The sequence below is a fragment of the Scomber japonicus genome, chromosome 4, assembly GCF_027409825.1.
Source record: "Scomber japonicus isolate fScoJap1 chromosome 4, fScoJap1.pri, whole genome shotgun sequence".
NCBI lineage: Eukaryota > Metazoa > Chordata > Actinopteri > Scombriformes > Scombridae > Scomber > Scomber japonicus.
The window spans coordinates 17,673,756-17,688,809 of record NC_070581.1 but is presented as its reverse complement, the minus strand read 5'-3'; the positions used below and the strand labels follow the sequence as shown (position 1 = coordinate 17,688,809).

The 15,054-nt window shown below is 40.4% G+C and overlaps 1 protein-coding gene across 1 annotated transcript; it reads right to left on the bottom strand.

Moving 5' to 3' along the window:
- Nucleotides 1–278: 278 nt before the first annotated feature.
- erbb3b (erb-b2 receptor tyrosine kinase 3b) lies at nt 279–14,541 on the bottom strand. Its single transcript, XM_053316962.1, has 28 exons — nt 14,463–14,541; nt 12,422–12,576; nt 11,984–12,170; nt 11,326–11,451; nt 11,163–11,225; nt 10,818–10,936; nt 9,703–9,844; nt 9,343–9,456; nt 9,124–9,241; nt 8,967–9,040; nt 8,621–8,711; nt 7,421–7,623; nt 7,147–7,279; nt 6,946–7,039; nt 5,614–5,771; nt 5,360–5,416; nt 4,251–4,392; nt 4,015–4,134; nt 3,804–3,902; nt 3,453–3,638; nt 3,213–3,368; nt 3,010–3,085; nt 2,724–2,870; nt 2,539–2,636; nt 2,273–2,449; nt 2,102–2,173; nt 1,525–1,810; nt 279–1,360 (listed from the first exon to the last, which is right to left on the bottom strand). The coding sequence occupies exons 1-28, from the start codon at nt 14,539–14,541 to the stop codon at nt 426–428; spliced, it is 4,407 nt and encodes a 1,468-aa protein (XP_053172937.1). The 3' UTR covers nt 279–425.
- Nucleotides 14,542–15,054: the final 513 nt, after the last annotated feature.

Here is a 15,054-nt window from a genome sequence, read left to right as displayed (position 1 = left end):
TCTCATTGGTCTAATCATCTCTGAATTGCCTCTGACCTCTCGCGAGTGCGTCACCGGTGCGTTCACTGTCCTCCATCTCACTATGTGCTGCTCTGTGTCACTAAATGCGAGCTGGAGCATAAAAAATATTTGATTGATTGATTTAATGATTCACATTGCAATATCATTTTGAAAATGCAACAAGTGAAAGAAATTAATAAGTGATCCAGATGTTGGTATTTTATAGTTTTATTTAATAAACACACTGTGAGACAAAAAAGGCCGCTCTACACAATTAATGACACAAGTGATCTGATATTTGAAAAATAATCATATTTATTCACGTTTTAATAATTCGTGTTATAGTAATTTGTACAAAGGTTTGTCATAAGTCTATACCTGAAGTAACTGCAGCAGTTACTGTGTCTCTGTCCCAGTGAACATTATTAAGTACGTACAGCATCTGGCTTGAGGAACAGTCTGCTGTGCCAGTAGTCTGGGTTGTCAAATGATGTGTTGTTGCCAGATTCCCCCATGCCAGCACACACCTTGATGTATCCCCCGATCCCAGCACACCTGCCACTGCCCATGTCCTCAGAAACAGCCCTCCCCTTCACTGGCAGGTTCTGGTAGTCTGCCGGTTCCCACCCACTGGATACCACTCCAAATCCGGTCATCTCTTCATATTCCTCTACCTTCTCTCCCCCAGCTGTGAGCACATCTGGCCTGGGCATGACCATACTGCTGAGATTCCCCTCAAGTGTGGGTTGTTTATTTGTACAGTGGTTCTTCTCCTCTTCCTCTTCTTCCTTGTGCTCTTTCTTCAACACCTGCACTACTTGGCTCTCCTCTGCCCCGTCTCTTCCATCTGTCTCTGCTGCACTCTTTGCAGATGTTTGATGCCCACGCCTCTCATGTGCTTGGTCCTCTCCTTCTGTAGAGTCAGAGCGTCTGATGTCCATGTATTCGTACCTGCCTATCCCTTGCACTGTCTGTCTTTGGTCATCCACAATTTTGATCTCACTCTCAGAGTCCCCAGTGAGCTGATGTTTCTTTGCTGAGTCTCTTTGCTCTGCTACTGTTCCCTCACAATCCTCATTTACTTGCCTTCTCCTTACAGCTGGTGTCAGGCTTTCCAAATGTGTTGTGTCCTCTGCAGGTAATGGCGCTATGAAAGTCAGAGAAGGTGGAGGTGGGGTTTTACGACAAAGTGCAACTGAAAGGGCATCTACCTGTGATGAGTTGCCTGCTGTCGAGCAAGGTGGAGCACCAGGCTCTTTGCTCATGACCTCGTACTCATGGGAGGGATTTATCACCACGAGAGACGGATTGTTCTTGGTTGATCTTGAGTTTCTTCGTCCAGCATGAGAAACTCTGCAGACTGTGAGACATGGCAGAATGTGTAAAAGGAAGAAGATCAGGGAAGATGCTTTGATTAAGTATTGTTTATGTAATAATTTAACAGTTACTTTTAACAGGGAACAAAACAGTCAAGTAAATACTATGATAACTCAGCATGCTACCATTTGAGTTCTCATGATTTACCTCTCTCTGGAGTGTCAGGTGAACCAGGAAGAACATAACCATAATGGTCCACCTCCTCCTCTTCCCCTGCCATCCACACTTTGTATGAAGATGGACTTGATGCTGTTGAGAGCTTCCTGTGCCGGTTGATATGGGGATTGCCCCTTTCAGATCCAAACCGGGCCCTGTGAAGACTCCCAGTCCTTAAACCTTCCTCGCGCACCTCTGCCTCCCTGCCACTGCCCCTGACCTCTGACCTCTCGGGCAGAGTTCGCACTGAGCTCAGACGAGACCTCTGAAACCACAGCTGAGACAGAAAAGAGAGAGAGAGACATGGATTAATGAAGCATCTCATGGAAATGAATCCTATAATGACACCTTTCAATGTATTTCACTACTTGAGGCATTGGCCTACTGGCAGTGCTGGGTCGTAATATTGATTTTATACACCGCTTGGCAAAGTGTAGTAATTTGCTGAATAAAGCAAAGTTGTTACAGCTAAATGGATCTACTTCATCACTTGTAAGGCAAGTGTCAAGGAAAAGGAGTGGGAAAGTTTGTTTGCATGTTTTTGTGTGAACGCGTGTGTCTGACCCACCTGGCGGATGCTGTCTACAGGGCTTGGGGTCATTGGCAGGTATCCAACTGGTCCGGCCTGAGAGGTGCCACTCTACAGATTAGGGAAGAAAAAAATGTTGCTGGTTTCTTTTCTGGCTCTGAACCAGTCATAAAAGAGTCTATCTGTCAAATAAAAGGCTTATTTAATCACCCTGTAAGAACTAATCCTTGAACGTGACAGACTCCAAGATGGAGAGTGTTGAAGTGGAGGAGTAGCCAAACCATCCTCCAGTCCCTCTTCATCTTGGTCATCCAAATCTGCGTCTAGAAGCCCTCGCTCTGATTCTCTTCGATGGCTCTGTTCTGAGGCAGCTTCTCCTCCTTCCACCTACAGGATAATATGGAGGTACAGGGTTTAAGGTCTCAGTCAACAGTCAGTGGGCAAAGCTGTAAAATGAATGATGATGATGGCATCACCTTGATGACGAGGTATCTAGGTGGGTCTCTTGCCATGCGAGTAAAGTCACTGGCTAGCTCTTTGAAGGTCGGCCTTATATTTTCATCAATCATCCAGCCTGAACAAAAGAAGCAAAATAATTCAGATTTGGTGTGAATGACTCTATGTGTTTGTGTAAACTGGTGCAATGTTTTATGGCACTCACATTTAACCATGACCATGTAGACGTCTATAGTGCAGATGTGGGGTTGAGACAGACGTTCGCCCTTCTCTAGTAGACTCGGCACCTCCTGAGGCTGCACAGATGCATAGGGCTCTGCCCCATATGACATCATCTCCCATACTGTCACGCCTGTCCAGGAAGACAGATGCCACATTTAAATACTCCCAGCCAACATTCACAGACCGCAGCTTTCAAGAGGAAAGTAGATTTATTGGTTCAAACTGTGGAACCCTAAATACACGCAGAACCAAAATACTCTGCCACTTACCATAACTCCAAACATCACTTTGATGACTGTATCTTCGAAACAAAATGCTTTCAAGAGCCATCCATTTAATAGGTGTCTGGATTAGGAGACAAATTACAGACAGGGTGTTCAGATTTGGTTTGATTTGATAACTGGAAGAAACAAAAAGTCCTAATTGTGACTTGACAATTCAAGGTGTATCATGAACTGTGTGTCATAGCAACCTTGGTGTCTGTGTAGACATATTTCTTGTCATCAGGATAAAGGAGATCTGCTACACCATAGTCAGAGATCTGGACCTGGTAGTCGTTCTTCAGTAGGATGTTGCGGGCAGCCAAGTTTCTATGCACCATGCAGTGTTCCTCCAGGTAGTACATACCCTGAGACACAAACATGTCACCACTGAAAGCCAATTAATGATGTAAGGTCTACTTAAAAAGGTCTGTCAGTCCAGGTGCACTCACTTTAGCGATCTGCACACACCAGTTGAGCAGGCGCTGGGGGTCCAGGCTGTTCTTGTGCTGCCTGAGGTGCTCCACTAAGGACCCCTGGGAACTGAGCTGGGTCACGAGTTGCAGACTGGCACCTGGACAGATGCCCAGAAGCCTAACAATGTAGGGGTGGTCTAGGCTACCCATAGACAGCATGTGCTACACAAAGAACATGATCACAACATATTATATGTATGAAAAAATAACAACCATGACCTTCTAATATTTGTTCTTTCCTTCTCAACATATGCTATATTACTGTATGTCACATTAATTGATGTTTTCCGTAATCTTTTAACTTTTTCAGGCAAGTCTGATTCTCACATCTGTGATCTCAGTGAAGGTCTGTCGACCGGAGCTATCCTGGATGGTTTTAATGGCCACAGGGATCTTCACTGTCTCTCCCTCTGGAGTCCAAAAGCCCTTAAACACAAATTAAATATATAGCTGCAGTCAAATGAGTAGCTACATATGAGGCTGTGACTGAGTGGGCGATGAGGGAATGTTCAAAAGGCAAATTGAGGTTAATGAATACCTTGTGCACTGTGCCAAAAACTCCAGAGCCGAGGGCTTTGATTTTCTTCAGATCTGAGGGCCTCAAAATGCGGGCATGAACCTTGGTACCTTTCTCTCCTGGTCCCAGTGGCTCAAAGCTCTGCCAGAAACACAAGGATCATTCCCAGATGGCCGTTTTCTCAGTGAAAACAAACACAATTAGCAAAGGCAGCTTGTAGCAGCTCATTGAGTTGAATTGTCCCCAAAGAGACTCACCTCTCCGCTCTCCAGGTACCTCCTCATGGCTCTCTTGCGGCGGATAGCCAGACCTCGGTGGTACAACACACCCAGGAAAAACAAAACCAGGCAGAAAATCAAACCAGCCGGCACACCTAAAGCTATGCCTGTGATCTGACCACTGTAGAGAGAAGCAGAGAGATGGAAGTGTGGAATAAAAGGTTAAAAAAGAAACTGGGGTTAGTAAAGTTAGATATGACATCATGTTGTATGCTTTGGTTCCGGCAATTGTGATCTGATCAAAAACCTTTTCTTCAAGGTTGTTGTCAGGTGAACTGGTTTGTTCCAGTTGCTGAGATACAAGCCAACATACCAGCATGGAATATATTCATGTGGGTATCATGCACAAATAGCCACAGATCAATTATACAGAGCTAAAGATAGAGTGAAGCAAAGTTCCTGATCTCCATAATTACTCACACCAACGTAAGCAGAAAAAGTGTACTGTGCAAGTGCAATAAGTTGTCATGTGAAATATGTCTTAGAGGGTAATATTTTAAAGTCACAGGTGTAGGAAAGCACACCATCTCAAATGAGATAGGTGAATTGAATTCTCCATTTCCATATGCAAGGATAGTTATGCTACATTACAACATTATATTAGTTTTTTTTTTTTACATGAGAAACAAGCATAGAAGAAGTTGAGTTTATTACACTTATCTGTCAGTCAGAGCCGAAGGAAGAGATGGACAGAAGCAAACTGGTCAATTTCTAAATTTCTAAATAATTTTTCCAGATGAGATATTTTCTCAATTTTGTTTTTGTTTTAGTTTTCTACTTAGATTTTCAGTCCCAGCTTTCTCGAAATTTCTGATTAAATATAATGTTTCCAAACAAAACAAATGGTTCAGGTGTGCAGTTTATGAAGTTAAGAGAAGCAGTACTGTTCTTATAGTGTTTTAAGTGTTAGTTTCAGTTTGCTCCCCACTCCCATCAGTGAGTCTTGGGCATCCATGACCTACTGCTGATGATCCTTTCTGGGACCACTTTTGGAAGGTACTGACCACTGCACACCTGTTACTGTTTTGGTTGATCAGTGTATATTGCAGTGTAGCATTTGCTATTCACCAGCAGGGGGAAACACTCACCTACTAATTGCCAGTATGACTGATTCTAAACAATCATTCAATCCTGGGCCTGAGCATCTGTAACAGATAAACACATTATAATCCTCAATTTTCATAGATGATATTAATGTGACACTTCTAAAGATGGATGCATGTGAAAACACACACGCACACACACACACACACACACACACACACACACACACACACACACACACACACACACACACACACACACACACAAAACTGGGGACATATTTTTTTTTCAGTCTCACCCTTGAGTGCAGTTGTGATGACATGGTTCACAGTGGCTGTCTCTATTGGGATATTTGAAGATCAGCCCCCTCTGTCCATCGTTTACGCCAGTGGGGCAAGAGGACATGCAGTAAGGACCATCTCGAAGGTTGGCACAAGCAACACACTCATCTGCACCCTACCGAAGAAAGGAAGGAAGAAAGAAAAATACAAGAAGAATTGAGACATAGCAATTATGTAAAACTCCCCTCAAAGGGGCTCTGAACCATCAGTGAACCAAAATATAATATATCTGGCTAAGAACTCACTTATTCAGAATTGCATACCCCACTTAACTTGAACCCCACTATCTCATTTTAGTTTTGTCTCTTCTACACTGTCTTTTATCTGTTTTGTTTCTTATTGTTTTTGTTTATTTATTGTACGGTGTCCTCAAGTGCCCAGAGAGGCACCTTTAAATAAAATGTATTATTATTATTATTATTATTATTATTATTAATAATAATGATATTAATAATATTAATAATAATAATACAAGAAATAGCCTTTTAAGAAGAATTGTAGTTTGTTTCCAAGCCAGGACAATAATCACAAGCAGCTTAATCACTTTAGCATTTTGCTGAGGTTTGTTGTATTTGTACATTAGTGTCAGAAGGGCATCAAAGGTTCAAAGTTGCTTGAGAGATACAATTTAAATTTTGATCAAATACAATCACAAATTTCAGTAACTGAGATAATCATCATTGTATAATTAACCATTTTATTTGAACATAAACCATGTCTAGACAATATTCATATTATTGTATCCACTGAGTATCTTTTTATATGTTCAGAAGTGGGGAGACTCAATTTAAAGTTTGTTTTCTCATCAAGAACTGACACTGAAGGGACTCTGTTTTTAGTTAGAAAATCAAACCTAAGCTGTAATTGTGATGTCCTCAGTGGCATTTACTCTCTTGTGCTGTATTATGAATGTAACACTATAGCTGTAATACACTCTATTTTTCAATAACCATACTAGTGGCTCTGTGAGGCTGCCCTTACACAGTAGGCAATGAGATGCTTTGAGCTACAGTACCAGTCAACAGTTTGGACACACCTTCCAATTCCCTTAAATGAAAAAGTGTGTCCAAACTTTTGACTGGTACAGTAAATGCTAACGTTGGCATGTTCATATGGTCCCAATGACACTGCTAACATGCTGATGTTCAGGTAATGTTCACCAAATTACCATCTTAGACATATTTTACAGGTGTTTATTTCATGCACCCATCAATATTTCCAGTTGATAGTCGAATGCATAAGAGAGCTCACACTAAGGCTCTGAGCCAAAATGTCTGTTTAGAAGTTACCGGTCCAGTGCAGCTGGGCTCTCCAATCTGAGGCTTGCACTCTGAATGACAGGCAATGCACTCTCCATCAGGCCCTGCAAATTCCTTTGGAGTGCTGTGGACACAATTATCAAAAAAATATACAATTATATCAAATGAATAAAGTCAATATAACAACACAAACAACATCAGTCACAAGAATATAAACTCATATCTACTGACCCGATATAAAAATTACAGCTGCCCACACATGTGCCATTACGACTGTAGTTCCTACAGGAGAGACACTGGTCAGGTCCTGGTCCCCAGCAACCGGAGTCTGAACACAGTGGGTCACAAACATGACCTTCTGCAACTGTACAAAAAGCAGAGTAAGAAAACCATCAGGTATCTGCTGCTGCTGCAATACAACAATATATTTGACATTCAGCTATGGGTATACCATTTGTTCAGCTAAAAGAATAACAAATCTTTAAAAAATCAGTGTGACCCTTACCACACTCTGCCTGTGGCCTGTTGTTGTTTATGTTGTTGATGCGAATTCTGCGGCCCCTGAACAAGTGTGCCCAGTTTACAGTGTGGTGGTAACAGAGGTTGGCATTCTGGCTGACATACACATTGCCATCACTGATCTCTCGGAGAGAGCGCAGACCCAGTGAGGTAAGGGTGGAAATGTGCATCACCATCAGAGAAAATCGCCTATGGTGAGAAGGTCAGAAAATGGAAGAGGTTACAGAGAAAATAACAGAGTGAAAAACATCAGGTGAGCTGGAGAAATATTCGAAGCAAATTTCACAAAATTTGTATCTTGTGTCTTCAGATTATATTTTAGTTGTAAACCAAATGGCATGTAGGAGTTTAGGTTCCACATACACAAGCGCGTACAATCACACACACACACACACATCCACACACACACACACACACACACACACACACACACACACACACACACACACACACACACTTGTCTTTAGATCTTTTATATCCTCATTGACGTAATGCATTCCCAAGCCCCTTACCCTAACATTAACCATAACAGCTTAATAGCTAAACCCAATCCTTACCCTAAACTGAACCTAAACCCAATTCTAAACTTAATTTTAAAACCAAGTCTTAAACCTCAAATTGCACTTTGAAGTTGTGACAACCAGCCAAAATATTCTCACAACATAGAAAAACATCCTCACAACGCTGGTTTGAAATTGTGAGGACGTTTTGAAGTGAAGTGAAATTGGTCCTCTCAAAGATGGAAAGACAAATGCACACACACACACACACAATCCATACCTGTTCACAGCTGTAGAGCATAGACAGAAAGAGGAGAGAGGTTAGAAAATGTCAAAACACTGCATAGGGAGCTTTTTATGATGTGATAGCAAAGAAGAGACAGGAGGATGGAGAGTGTGTGAGAGAGCAGCGATGACACATGGTTATGCAACACACTTACAGTAACATGTAACACAGATGGATATTGTTGAATACAAAACATCAGAGAAGTCTAAAAGCATAAAGAGGCTGCTTATGGCCCCTTAACTAGATTTGCCCTTTTTTGTTTTTGTTTTTAATTTAGATATTAAATAATACTGTTTTAGTAGTGTTTAAAATCTGTGTCATAACAGATAATTAGTAGATTTGACTTCTGATTTGACCCCAAAAATCCTCTCACACAATACTTCATGTAAACGAGACTTACTTGTAGAGCGACCTCCCTTGAATGGTAGTGAGACTTGAAAAAACAGACAAATCATTCAGCTCTCTGGGCCATGATTGGATGTTAAGGAAATCTGATAATAAAACACAGTGATAATATTAAAACACAAACTGCCTTCTGTTTTTAATGTTTTATGCCATTAATGAAAAATGTCACATACTTTTGCAGGTTATTAGGTGGATAAATGGGTTTTAGTGTATTCTAGGTGTAAAGACAGTACAGTACATTACCCTGTATGCATTTATTAGGTAATGGGCTAAACCCTGCAGAACCACAGGTAATATATTTTATTAAGCATTATTAACACCATTATACATTATATACAAACCTGTTATTTCTCTGACAGTGCGGAACACTTCCAGCTTTTTGGCATCCAGGGGTGGGATCTGTTTAAAGTCATCTCTGAGACGGACAAAGACACAGTATTAACATGTTGTCTGTACGACACTGTGCTCCAACATTCTTCTGACAGGACAGAAAATTACCCAAGTATCCCTGTCACCAGGAAATGAAGGCTGCCCTGGATCTTGGTGCAGTTGATGAAGCTGTCGATGTTGCTGGAGTCCACAGTCTGCCTGTGTTCAGCACCGGTACCTTCACAAACTGTCAGGATGATTAAACACCATCATTAGCTTTTGTTTTACAGATGACTGACAAGTAAGTGTAAGATGTATATATCTTATAAGATATTTTCTGATGTCAACCTTTTGGGCATAGTCCACTGCAGAGCTCACACTGCCTCTGGCCTTCTCTCTCCACTTCCATCTTGTCTTGAGGACAGGCGCTCACACAGGAGCTACCGTCCACCACGAAATGGACTACAGGAAGAAAGAGAAGAAGATCACAGGATATCAATTTTAGAAGAGACAAAGAAACCACTGGCAAGCTTTAAGAACCAGCATCATCTCTGGCCTGCGACCATCTTTCCATTTGTTACAGTATCAAGACCAATATGACACAGGTGTGCAGAATGAATAGATGCACCAACCTTAAATAAATAATTAAAGTGTGTTTCTTGTTGCACAAAAAGTAACAAGAAAACATGTTGAGAGGAGGAGACTCACTGGGGCACTGAGAGACACAGATGGAGCCATACTGATATTTGGCATTAGGGTTGTTCTCCATTTGAAACGTCTGCTTGTTATAGATCAGAGTCTGGGGACACTGGGGCACGCAGGCTCCAGAGTCGTTGAAATGACGACATGCCTACACAGGTACACAAGTCATTTCTTTCAATGAGATTTGGAAGCGCTGACATTGATTACATAAAATGATGACTACTATTAAAGTCCACTGTGAGTAATTAAGTGAAAAAGTCAAGGAACCTAACAAATCACGAATCATTTCTAGTTTACATGAACTACTGATTGTTTTATAAAATAAAAAACAGCTCTTAGATTTATTTTGTACCCTCCAGGATTTTAAAGTCAGCTGTCTATATACTCTCAAGAAATATTGTTAGAAAATCATACCCAAGTGGCAAAAAATAAATAACACGTAGCTGTTTACTTCTCAACTTCCGAATACCAAATTTAAGTGAGCAAATTTTAAGGGTCTTTAAAGAGATCCATGCTGTATTGAATTTACTGTAACAATGAACAAACAAATAATGACTGACTAGAAAATAGGAAATAAATCAAGAGCGTGTACATTTTTTGTAATAGGGCTGTGGTTAGTCAAATGAAAGAACATTAATCAGCAACTCTTTTTATAATTGATTAATCATTGAAGTTGTTTTTTCAATCAAAACATTAAAGTGATTTGGAAATGTTTATGTTTTAGACGTGTGATGCCATCACTATGTGCTGTAGGGTGTTATAATGGACATTTTTACACAGTTTCTTTAAGTTTTGTTCACTAAACTATTAATCAATGTATCATTAAAGTATTTGGCAGATTAGTTAATAATGAAAAGAATTAATTGTTTATAACTTGAAAATATGTGGAGACAATGAACCACCAAGGTCCTTCAAGACAGGTGTTTGTATTAAAATAGAATCAAATTTGAATTGAAATGACTTTAAATTAGGCACTGGCAATTTATTTTTTCCAAAAAGGAGACAAAGCAGTTTGGAATGAAATGCTTCTTGCAGTTGTTAAGAACAATAAACCTAGACTATATGAACTGCTTTTCTCTCCCTGACATATTCCTGTAAAGAGAAAAAGATGGTGCACTTACAAAACAGTCCACATCTAGAGGGCCTTTACATCCTGCTGCACACTCTATGTGACAGCAGTCCCGGGGGCTCGTCCCAAAACAGCGGCCATTACACTGTGGAGCGCACACTGTCTTAGTCACTGCAACACACAGGAGAGATGGGATGAAGAGAGGTCATCAACATGCGTGTGTGTGTGTGTGTGTGTGTGTGTGTGTGTGTGCGTGTGTGTTGTGTCTTTCTGTGTGCATCTCTCTGTCTCTGTGTATTTCTCTGTGTCTATGAAAAGAGACATTCAGTGAAGAAAAGGGGGGAGGAAAGAAACAAACACAGAGAGAAAAGGGAAAACAGAACAATTACGCACTCACAGATCTGACATTGGTTCTTATTTGGCCCCCAGCAGTAATCACCACAAGATTTGTGGCACGGGCCTGAGAGGGAGAGAGATAGAAATTCAAGTAGTTCATATATGAAAGAGACACTCTAGAAATAATTTGGAGATTTGTGAAACTGGACCATTCCAACACCAACCCCTCTCTCCATTGTACTGGATGTCAATAGGAGCACTGTTGTCTCTGATGATATCTTGCCAGAAGATCCAGGGGCCATAACTCAGGTACTTGTTGTTGATAATCTGCACTCCTCCCTCCAGAATCTCTGTGAAATGTGATACAAACACATTGGAAAAAGCTTCTGAATATATATCTAAACATTCATATTTTTATGAACAGTTTCAGTCTTTGAGCTCAAAGGTTCATCATGTGAATTCATTTTGTACAGTTACAGTATATAGTATAGTTTTCAGACTTACAGCAAACTTTGCTTAGCATGGGTCACAATGTCATCAACATCATTTACAAGCATTTGACATAGACTTGGATTAGATGAAGTACAATATGTGTGAGACAAGTGTATTTGTTTTATATTCTACATAAACCATATGACCTAATTTATTTTCATCTTTTAATGTGGGAGGACACCTAGACTATTTTCCAGCTATAAGATTACAAGTGAAGTTTGTTTTAGCTTCATAATTAACTGCTGTTGTAAGGTGTTAGACATTTGGAAACTGAAGGACAGGAGACCAAAACCAATTAGACTCTTTTAGTGAATAAGCATCTGCCAACTATTACATCTACCATCTGTATTTTTTTAGTCATAAAATGGTAGGTTTTTCTGCTCTTAGTACCTGTCAGGTTAGCAAGGCCCAGCTGCCGCAGGCCATTGGAGCCATCCTTGGGATAGTTGAGGAAGACAGAGAGAGCAAAGCGCCTTTCATAAAGGCTGTTTCCTCTGATGACACGCAGTTGACCTAAAGGAATCTCCTGAAAGTGGTTCATAGCAATGAGGACGTAGCCAGTCACCTCACGGATTGTCTGCAGTGAAGGAGAAGAAGAGGATCATCACATTAGGAAACAACATACAGGCTGACATATGTAGAAAGGAAATAGTTTGATCTTCTCTGCTTTTGTGGTATCTTGAATCAAGAAAACTGATAGGACTAACAGTGGGAGATTTACTGTATGCCTCTGGCAAGGAGAATGCTGGCAAGCAGTGCAGTGCACTGCTACATCTTGTACATACAAATCAGTTGAGAGACAAGGCAATACAAAGAGATAAGTTCTACCTTGAGGAAAGAGAAATCCCAGTTACTCTCAATCTGAGTGATTTCCAGGTTTCCCATGATGATCTCACAGTCATCATACCGCTCCTTAATCAGGTTGTATTGATTTTCCTGAGAGCCTGTGGAGCTGAGTCCATTCTGGGTACCAGGACACACCACTGACACACACAGATGAAAGGACACATCAGTTTTACTTCCTGTCCTACGTGCTAAAGAACCATAACAGTGGTTTTGCACATTTTAGTCCATTTACTCCAGATGATGTACACTTAACCAACAAATTCTTTTGCAAACAACACTGTTACATTTTTTCTCATTTTCCACCCATTCCCATCTGTCTTTATATGACATGAAAATCAATTAGCAACATTTTGAAACCTTTTTAGTTGTGTAATCCATCACATTTAATGTCAAGCCTGCTTATTTTTGTGTCACTGTCGTCGTAGGGTAATGCAAACAATCAGCATTAGAATGCTATTATAATGAATGCAGACTTGTGATGACTACAAGTTTTAAGAGCCTGCTTATGAATGAAAAATAATAGCAGCTTGGAAAGGCACAAAGAAATACATAAAAAAAACTATAAAATCCTTAATGATGCATTTCAAAAATGATTCAATGGAAATTGATGAGTAAGTATATTTTGTTACTGAGAAGCTAAAACAGGCACGAACCCTGATATGGCCTTTTAAAGGAGAACAAATGGTGAGTGTTTGAGTGATGCGGTTATATTGTTTCTGTGGTATTTATGGGTTTTGTGAGTCGTCCTGATGCTGTGGCTGCTGCTGTGTTGGCTGGAGAGTTTGATGTGAAGCAGAGTAAAACGCTGGTACATGGAGCAGTCTAGGCCTGGGGCTGATGGAGTGGAGGCCGAGGGGATAGAGCTTCTTTCACACAAAGTGCTTATTGTATTAAAACTATAAATGTGGACAGTGTGTCTCAGTGAGTGAAGGGTGATGCATCGACAGACAGTGCTTCTGTGTGTGTGCATGTGCGTATGTGTGTGTCCGAGGGGGTCTGCGTTGCTGAGATCATAGGCAATAGACAATGGGCCATGTGTGAGTGGGACATTCTGGCAGAGGGAAGGGAAATATCGTGGACGGAAAGGGGACATACACACCATCTCTTACTGACCAACAAAAACAGTGGCACTGCCACTTTATATACAAAGATTAGGCACCTGCAGCAGTCAACAACACAAGTCACGTTTCCTGTCTTCATAGTAAATATGAGCAGTAATGAATCTGAAGTTCTCCATAAACAATTGTATCTCGCCTGTGTTTTTATGGAAAATGTTGTATTACAACAGATTGTAAATTAAACTTATTGCAGCATATTTTATATCTTCAAGCACTTCATTTATGCCTGCTTCTCTTAAGTAAACATGCATGATCAATTTGAATATAGGGCAATCCAAGCACACATGCATGCACAAGCACACACCCCACATAATCCAAACAACTACATAACATTTGAATAGCAAATGAGTGATTATCATTAACAAAAAACAACTAAATGCAGACTGCACATGAACATGAACAGCACCAGTTGTCCTCAGGAGCATTTTACAACTGGGGCCATTGCCATGCAGGAAATTTAATCCCCACTAAGGCATTAACATTGCTGCCATTCATCACTAACAGCATATAAAGTGGTGAGATATTGCTGCATTAAGGTACTTGATTACAGCTCTGTTATTACGGTAAAAAAAACAAAAAACAACAACTCTCAAGGAGAAAACAATGAGCACTGGGCCAAGGACGAGATGAGAGATGAAGGTTAATAGTTTGTCGAGTTTAATCTCTTTAACCTATGATAAGTCTCAAGCATGTATGCTATATTAATTTGTTTATTATATTCTAGCTGTGTGAGGTGAATTCAGGCAAGAAAAACATGTGGGAGGACTACAGAAAAAAAACACATGACTATATTTAACGCATTTACCTTCCTGGTTCAAGTTTAATATCTTCAACTGACTTAGTGTAGTTATGCCAACTAAAACAAGCTAAGTAAGGTTTCTGATATGGAAATATAAATCCCTTACCTTCATGGGTTTGTGATAATGCTGTTTGTAGACTCCACAATAATGTCACACTCAGTAATACTACTCGCCACTGGTTCATGTTGATGTATATTTACTGAGATATTTTCATATCATACACGTCTAGGCCGCAAAACCTCTACGAGCTGACCTGTTTTAGGAAAATATGATTTAAAAAAAAAATCCAATATCATCTAATCAAAGTAAAGGAAGAATGCAAATCCTTCTTCCAAACTTTGCACAGTAAAACGAGCAGATAAAACGCGCCAATTGCAACACTGGAAACGGTGAACAAGTGGCAGTTTATTTTGACGCTGGGACTTCCCTCTCAGAGAGTGACATGTGATTGGCCGGGAGCCCGATTTGTTCACCAATCAGAGGTTGATCCGTCTTTTTTTTTCGAGTGAGCTGGTCGCAGTGGGCATGCAAAAAAGATCAAATACTGTTAGATTTCCGTGGAATATATATATATATTTTTTAAAGTATATTTTTGGGCTTTTTGCCTTTAATGGACAAGTTAGTAGAGATAGACAGGAAACAGGAGGCAGAGAGAGGGGAATGACACGCAGGATAAGACCACTCGGTGCGGGATTCG

What these genes read in the sequence shown, in the direction of transcription:
- erbb3b (XM_053316962.1), bottom strand. Translation starts at nt 14,541, where the DNA reads ATGAACCAGTGGCGAGTAGTATTACTGAGTGTGACATTATTGTGGAGT. An exon ending in TAAGAACCAATGTCAGATCT is followed by an intron (nt 10,937 to 11,162) that starts GTGAGTGCGTAA and finishes TGTGTGTTGCAG; the next exon opens with TGACTAAGACAGTGTGCGCT. An exon ending in CAGGCCACAGGCAGAGTGTG is followed by an intron (nt 7,280 to 7,420) that starts GTAAGGGTCACA and finishes CTTTTTGTACAG; the next exon opens with TTGCAGAAGGTCATGTTTGT.